At 42.7% G+C, this 7,977-nt stretch overlaps 1 protein-coding gene across 1 annotated transcript; it reads left to right on the top strand.

The window, feature by feature from the left end:
- Positions 1-235: 235 nt before the first annotated feature.
- On the top strand, positions 236-7,045 carry LOC139541012 (MICOS complex subunit MIC13-like). Its single transcript, XM_071345163.1, has 4 exons — positions 236-428; positions 5,917-6,073; positions 6,192-6,243; positions 6,332-7,045. Exons 1-4 carry the CDS (start codon positions 400-402, stop codon positions 6,427-6,429), a joined length of 336 nt encoding a protein of 111 aa, XP_071201264.1. The 5' UTR covers positions 236-399; the 3' UTR covers positions 6,430-7,045.
- Positions 7,046-7,977: the final 932 nt, after the last annotated feature.

Raw genomic sequence — 7,977 nt, 5'->3', positions numbered from 1 at the left:
ATAAACAAAAAATTCCTCATCCCCCTTCCCTCCCCTCATGATCAGCAGCAGCCGGTCCGCAGCAGCATCAAATAGCACGAACCTATTCAATCCATTGTTCGTTTATTGTACCCATTCAAAATCCAGAAAAAAATATTTTATTTGTAGGGTAAATATAAATCGCTTGGAAAATGACGGTCTCTAAATATATTTATTTTGATGTCTTTCATATCTTTGCGAATCAGCTACTCTCAGAATGTTAAAAAAAACAAAACTTTATTGACACACATCTGTGTCACAGGGTTTGCCCTTCAATGTAGCCGGTTGCTATTCGTGGTCGAGCTCATTCATTTCATGCTTGCTGTTGCAACTAAATAAACGTTAATTTAAAAAAAAATACCTTGATTTACCCGTGACACTATGGCTGGCAAGATTTTACCTGTTCTAAAGTAAGTTTTCCATTTCATACTCACGAGAAACATTAGTATAGCTAACGTTAGATAGCAAGTAACCTGGCAAATTTGAAGCTGGTTGAAATTTAGCTAGCTACAGTAGTAGCTAGTTAGAGATTTGCCTTGAACCTGGCTAGCTAGTTATAGTTACACTGTTTTCGTGAACTAGCTAGCGAAACAACACACAACCTACTAACGGCGACTAACCCCATTCCGTACAAATTTGCGCAAACGAGGCTGCAATGAAAACTAATGGGACTGTGTTGACATCAAAATCTGGGGTGTGAACTCCGTTTCTTGTCAAGCGTTGATAGACATGGTAGTGGATCAATAGTATTGGAGAATAGTTGAAAAACTGACCCCTACGACGCTGTACGTTAAATTGTGACGTGTCATGACGTAACGTACAGCACGCGCAAAGCATCTAATTCTCTGTATGTACAGCCTCTCTCCGCCAGGTGTAGCGCTTCTCTCACCGTTTAAAAATAAGAAAGGGACAGGGTAAGGGGGATAACGTTACCTAGTCAATTTTTGCGTCATCACTGCATGACTATCAAAAGCTGCTGTTTACTTCTGAAGATAACTTTAGCGCTGCCCTAATAACCGATTCAAATTCGACACAAACCTTCAATAGGTATGGAATGACACATTATATGAACTCTTTATTGTGTTTTATTTACATTTTAGAGGTGATAAGTTGGACAGATCAGGTGAAAAAAGCTGTTTCCACACAGGACATATCTCTCCCTTTCACTATCATGCAATAGGTTTTGCTTCCCCACCCGCCATTTTTAAAACGACCAGACGGAGGGCATTGCCTTCTTGAATCATGCAGAGATGGGCCTCATAAAGGCCTCCTCATTGATTTTTGTTGGAAAGGGGAGAAATTGTGCTTTACAATGCTATTGATATTACAGTTGATCTGGAAGTATTACTTTTTTGGGGAGCTAAAATAAGGTAAATTGTACAGACCAGCACGATCTACAAAAGTGAGTTAGTTACCATTAGGTAGAGTTAGGGGATCGATAATAAACAGTAACAGCAGCATATGTGATGAGTCAAAAGAGATTAGTACAAAAAGGGTCAATGCAGATATTCCGGATAACTACTTGAAAATGTCAGTGAAGACATTTACATTTACATTTAAGTCATTTAGCAGACGCTCTTATCCAGAGCGACTTACAAATTGGAAAGTTCATACATATTCATCCTTTCAAGACACATGCCAACTGGTCAGCGCATGCTCTCCGTCTGGCCATTAACCTGTTTAAAGGTCTTGCTCACATCTGCCATTGCTAGCGTGATCACACAGTCGTCTGGAACAGCTAGTGCTCTCATGCATAGTTCAGTGTTGCTAGCCTCGAAGTGTGCATAGAATGTATTTAGCTGGACACCTCGTGGCTGGGTTTCCCTTTGTAATCTGTGATAGTTTGCAAGACCTGTCACATCTGACGAGCATCAGAGCCAGTGTAGTAGGATTCTATCTTGGTCCTGTAGTGACACTTTACTTGTTTGATGGTTTGTCAGAGAGCGTAGCGGGATTTCTTAAAAGTGACTGGATTAGTGTCCCGCTCATTGAAAGCGGCAGTTCAAGCCTTTAGCTTAGTACGAATGTTGCCTGTAATCCATGGCTTCTGGTTGGGATATGTTCCAACAGTGACTGTACGTACAATGTTGTTGATGTACTTATTAATGAAGCCGGTTACTGATGTGGTAAACTCCTCAATGCCATCGGATAAATCCTGGAACATATTCCAGTCTGTGCTAGCGAAACAATCCTGTAGTTTAGCGTCCACTTCATTGGACCACTTCCGTATTGAGCGCGTCACTGGTACTTAACAATGAAGGGCAAATGCAATTTTCGTATATACGGGTTCACTGTATCTCCGCGCAGGGTAGATCAGGGAACTGGCAGGAAGTACGTAAACAGCTGTTCTTATACCGTGATGACGTAGTTCCAACGCGTCTGTTGGCCTATCACAGTAGAGGCTGGGCGCGGTTTAGACTTTGCCCCGCCTTTGCTGACCCTCGGACTTGTCCAAGTCCCTTAGTGCTTTCTTTTGTCCACATCTGGTTGCTGGGTAGATTAGATCCGTCTTGTGTCTGTCGATTCTACACTGAAACAGTTCCTAATATGGTATTGTCCAGTAATCTACCCTCCGTGGTTGGCCTAGAGAGATGCACCCCTCCCCTCTCCAGATTGACCACAGCTTTTATGGCCTGTGTTGGTCAGTCCTTACACACATCTGTATTGTTTGTGTGTGTGTGTAACAAAACAATATGCTAGCAGGCTATAGTGCATAAACATAAATCCTAACACTTTCTATGCCTTCTCCCTACAATTCTCAGCCATTAGCTTCGCCTATGCCTCGTGAACTACAAACACTGTAGTTCTGTGTTTTGCGTTTAGTTCTGCGACACTGTGTTTTACCGTTTAGAAACATCAATCATCGCTTGCGATAAGGCTTTCGAAAAAACATGTGACCCTTATCTTTCATCAGCGAGAATCCTTCAAATACAAAAATTAGTTTTGCACTGATCCATAAAGCTATACATAGGGGGGAATGATGCGCTCGCTTCAATGGGGCAGAAGTCCGCGTGTTGTGATACTGGATGGCCAGATAGCTAGGAACAATTACAAGAAACTGCCATGTGGGGAATCGTAAGTGGCTGGTTTTGAGCTAGTTTCGTCTTGTTTTTGATACCATGTCTTGTTTTGAGGTGTTGACTGATTTTATGTCGATGCAAAAATTTGCTAGCTAGCTAACCAACAACTGTAACAATGTATTTGAGACAAGTGCTCATTGTGCAAATGTATTTGTTTTCAATAAACATATAGTTTACATGTTGTCAACAATCTAAGCCAACCCCATCTGTTTTGCCCCATAGTTGTGTACACATCGCTTTTGTTGCTAAACAACCAACCCATCCATCTGACGAAACTACACTTCCAGAGTTACGCTTACACACAGATGTTCGGAGCATGCTAGACAGCTAATTAGCACAGGTGGTCGCCCCTTGTCTTCGGTCTGTTTTCCATAAACAAGCCCTAACATGGAGATACAGTGCATTCGGAAAATATTCAGACCCCTTTCCTTTTTCCATATTGTGTTACGTTACAGCCTTATTTTAAAATTGATGAAATAATTTTTTCCCCAATCAATCTACACAAAATACAGCATAATGACAAAGTCAAAACAGGAATTTTAGAAATGTTTGTACATTTATTTTTTTTAAATACAAAAATGATCCCTATTCAGATCCTTTGCTATGCGACTCGAAATTGAGCTCCGGTGCATCTTGTCTCCATTGATCATCCTTGAGATGGTTCTACATCTTGATTGGGGTCCACCTGTGGTAAATTCAATTGATTGGACATGATTTGGAAAGGCACACACCTGTCTATATAAGGTACCACAGTTGACATTGCATGTCAGGAACCACCAAGACTCTTCCTAGAGCTGGCTGCCCAGCCAAAATGAGCAATGGGGGGAGAAGGGCCTTGGTCAGGGAGGTGACCAAGAACCCGATGGTCACTGACAGAGCTCCTCTGTGGAGATTAGAGAACCTTCCAGAAGGACAACCATCTCTGCAGCACTCCACCAATCAGGCTTTATGGCAGAGTGGCCCGACGGAAGCCACTCCTCAGTAAAAGGCACATGACAGCCCGCTTGGAGATGGCCAAAAGACACCTAAAGGACTCTCAGACCATGTGAAACAAGATTCTCTGGTCAGATGAAACCTAGATTAAACTCTTTGGCCTGAATGCCAAGCGTCACGTCTGGAGGAAACCTACCACCATCCCTATGGTAAAGCATGGTGGTGGCAGCATCATGCTGTGGGGATGTTCTTCAGCGGCAGAAACTGGGAGACTAGTCAGGATCGAGGTAAGGATGAACGGAGCAAAGTACAGAGATCCTTGATGAAAACCTGCTCCAGAGCACTCAGGACCTCAGACCGGGGTGAAGGTTCACCTTCCAACAGGACAACAACCCTAAGCACACAGCCAAGACAACACAGGAGTGGCTTCGGGACAGGTCTCTGAATGTCCTTGAGTGGCCCGGCCAGAGCACGGACTTGAATCCGTTCGAACATCTCTGGAGAGACCTGAAAATAGCTGTGCAGTGACGCTCCCCATCCAACCTGACAGAGCTTGAGAGGATCTGCAGAGAAGAATGGGAGAATCTCCCCAAATATAGGTGTGCCAAGCTTGTAGCGTCATACCCAATAAGACTTGAGGCTGTAATCGCTGACAAATGTGCTTCAACAAAGTACTGAGTAAAGGGTCTGAATACTTTCTAAAAACCTGTTTTTGCATTGTCATTATGGGGTATTGTGTGTAGATTTGATAAGGAAAAACATTTATGTAATCCATTTTAGAATAAGGCTGTAATGTAACAAAATGCGGAAAAAGTCAAGGGGTCTAAATACTTTCCGAATGGACTGTATGGCCGTGTGGGAACACGAGCCCTAATCCTATCAAGGTGAACACGTCATCAGGTCTAACGGTCGTCTGTTCATGCCATCAAATCAAATGTTATTTGTCACATGCGCCGAATACAGCAGGTGTAGACCTTACCGTGAAATGCTTACTTGCAAGCCTTTAACCAACAATGCAGTTCAAGAAATGGAGTTCAGAAAATATTTACAAACTTAACTAAAGCTAAGAAAAAATTGTAATCAAAAAGGGAATGCCAAGAGTCTGCAAAGCTGTCAAGGCAAAGCGTGGCTACTTTGAAGAATCTCAAATATAAAATATATTTAGATTTGTTTAACACTTTTTTTTGTTCACTGCATGATTCCATATGTGTTGATGTCTTCACTATTATTCTACAATGTAGAAAATAGTAAAAATAAAGAAATCCCCTTAAATGAGTAGGTCTGTCCAAACTTTTGGCTGGTACTGTACACTGGACAAAAATATAAACGCAATATGTAAAGTGTTGTTCCCATGTTTCATGAGCTGAAATAAAAGATCCCAGAAATTCTCTCAAATTTTGTGCACAAATTTGTTTACATCCCTGTTAGTGAGCAATTTAATATTTTGTCAAGATAGTCCATCCACCTGACAGGGGTGGCATATCAAGAAGCTGATTAAACTGCATGATCATTATACAGGTGCACCTTGTGCTGGGGACAATAAAGGCCACTGTAAAATGTGCATCTGCTTGGTCTGTTTCATAAGCATTCACAGAAGTCTTGCGATGTTGCGCCTCTGGGTTTAGATGTAATGTTACCTAACTAACAACACTAACTGCAGCTTGTTTGCTAGCTAGCTCGATAAGCTACACCTGATTGACCGCCAGATAAACCTAACGTTAATGCATCATGATAACTTATTCTCCATGATGTTGCTATGAATTGACTATGTGCATATGGGTAGTCAGGTGTAGCTTAACACTGTATTTCTGTCATCTAAAACGAGGCACTTCTTACCATCCACAAAGTTGTTTCATCCCAGTGTTCCTATCTTTTTCTCTTACAGGTTGGCGACTAAGGTGGCCATTGCAGGAGGTGCTTTGTATGTTGCCTATGATTCTGGACTATTAGGGGGAAGTGAGCAGGGCTCCGAGGTCCTAGGAAAAGCTAAAGCTGCCATTCCCCCTGCAGTGGATGAGTGGGGGAAGTACTTTGGCTTTGAGGTAAATATGCCATTATTGTACTGATTTAGCTGGTTCTGACCGACAGAACAATTGCGCTATGGCGTATGAGGTAAGTGAGAATATGTGAGGGAACTAAAATGTACACTGTTTCTTTTAGCTTCCAGCTTTCCCTAAAATCGGATTCGTCCCTGTTGAAGCGTGGAACTCGGGTAAGAAATGGTTGACCGCTAATTCATAAAGGACTTCCAAGTCTAAAATGGAGTTATTTTAAAGAGCTTTTGTCTTATTGCGTTCCAGGGGTGCAGTACTCCATATCTGCTCTCTCATCGGGCCCTACAGCAGTGGGTGACTACACCAACCAAGGCTTGCAGTACCTGAAAGACCTCGCCAAATGAGGGACATCATGCTACTAGCAGACATTTAAGAACCACATTTCTGTTTTGGAATCACAACCAAATCCTCTGGAGTAATGCAACTGGTGCAAATGCATACAGCCCTCCTGTAAAAGTCACTTGCTTGCTTTGAATGCATAGCACATCAACTACAAAAAAAATGCAGTGGTACAGTAACAGTTGTGGAATTAGGTTTAGGCCAATTTATAATTTTTTTGTTTAGTCTAGTTGCTGATAATGCCAGGACTCAATATTTGCATTTTGTTGTGTTGACAGCAATTTGTCAACATGAGCAGATAACAATCTTCTTTACCCTACTTTTTGAGTCAAATTATGACAGAACTTTGGTACCACAGAAAGACCTGCACCCAAGAGAGAAATCTAAGTATATCCTGATGGACATGTTTAGTGCTATCATGTCTTGTGTGTGTATACATTGTTCATTTTGCGATTTTTATTTAAGACTGATTATATATTGTTCTGGCTTTGACCCAATTCCCAACCTATCCCATCATGATCCAACACTTATTTTATACAGAAAGAATGTCTTGTGTGTGTGTATAGATATTTAACCATTTTCTGAGTGTATAATAAACCTAAACATGTCAGTTGTGAGACATTTGGTGTGATACGTTGTCTGTTGAACTGAATATGTTTAGTTTAGGGTTCTCCAAACCTGTTCCTGGAACGCTACCCCAGTTGTAACTAACCTGATGCAGCTGATCAACCAGCTAATTATTAGAATCAGGTGCTCTATATTAGAGTTGGCGTTAAAACCTACAGGACAGTAGCTCTCCAAGAACAAGGTTGGGGAACCCTGTTTTAGGTATACTGTATGACAGCGTTTCCAAACTCCGGTCCTCGGGTACCCCCCAACAGCACACATTTTTGTTGTAGCCCCGGATAAAAACACCTGATTCAAATTGTCAAGGGCTTGGTGATTAGTTGACAAGTAGAATCAGGTGTGCTTGTCTGGTGCCACAACTAAAATTTGTACTTTGGGGGGTACTTGGGTGTAAGGTTATGTCTGTATTACATGCTACAATTTGTACATGAAGTCCTAGAACTTAAAGGGTGTGTTGGTAAAAGTTCAGTCAAATTTAAATGAAAGAGGCCTCCCGGGTGGCGCAGCGGGTTCGCGCCCAGGCTCTGTCGCAGCCGGCCGCGACCGGGAGGTCCGTGGGGCGACGCACAATTGGCCTAGCGTTGTCCGGGTTAGGGAGGGTTTGGTCGGTAGGGATATCCTTGTCTCATCGCGCTCCAGCGACTCCTGTGGCGGGCCGGGCGCAGTGCGCGCTAACCAAGGGGGCCAGGTGCACGGTGTTTCCTCCGACACATTGGTGCGGCTGGCTTCCGGGTTGGAGGCGCGCTGTGTTAAGCAGTGCGGCTTGGTTGGGTTGTGCTTCGGAGGACGCATGGCTTTCGACCTTCGTCTCTCCCGAGCCCGTACAGGAGTTGTAGCAATGAGACAAGACAGTAATTACTAGCGATTGGATACCAAGAAAATTGGGGAGAAAACGGGGCAAAATTAATAAAAAAATAAAAATAAAA

The sequence above is a fragment of the Salvelinus alpinus genome, chromosome 16 (genome assembly GCF_045679555.1).
Source record: "Salvelinus alpinus chromosome 16, SLU_Salpinus.1, whole genome shotgun sequence".
NCBI lineage: Eukaryota > Metazoa > Chordata > Actinopteri > Salmoniformes > Salmonidae > Salvelinus > Salvelinus alpinus.
This window is presented reverse-complemented; position numbering and strand designations above follow the sequence as displayed.

What these genes read in the sequence shown, in the direction of transcription:
- LOC139541012 (XM_071345163.1), top strand. Translation starts at nt 400, where the DNA reads ATGGCTGGCAAGATTTTACCTGTTCTAAA. An exon ending in AAGATTTTACCTGTTCTAAA is followed by an intron (nt 429 to 5,916) that starts GTAAGTTTTCCA and finishes TTTCTCTTACAG; the next exon opens with GTTGGCGACTAAGGTGGCCA. An exon ending in TGTTGAAGCGTGGAACTCGG is followed by an intron (nt 6,244 to 6,331) that starts GTAAGAAATGGT and finishes ATTGCGTTCCAG; the next exon opens with GGGTGCAGTACTCCATATCT.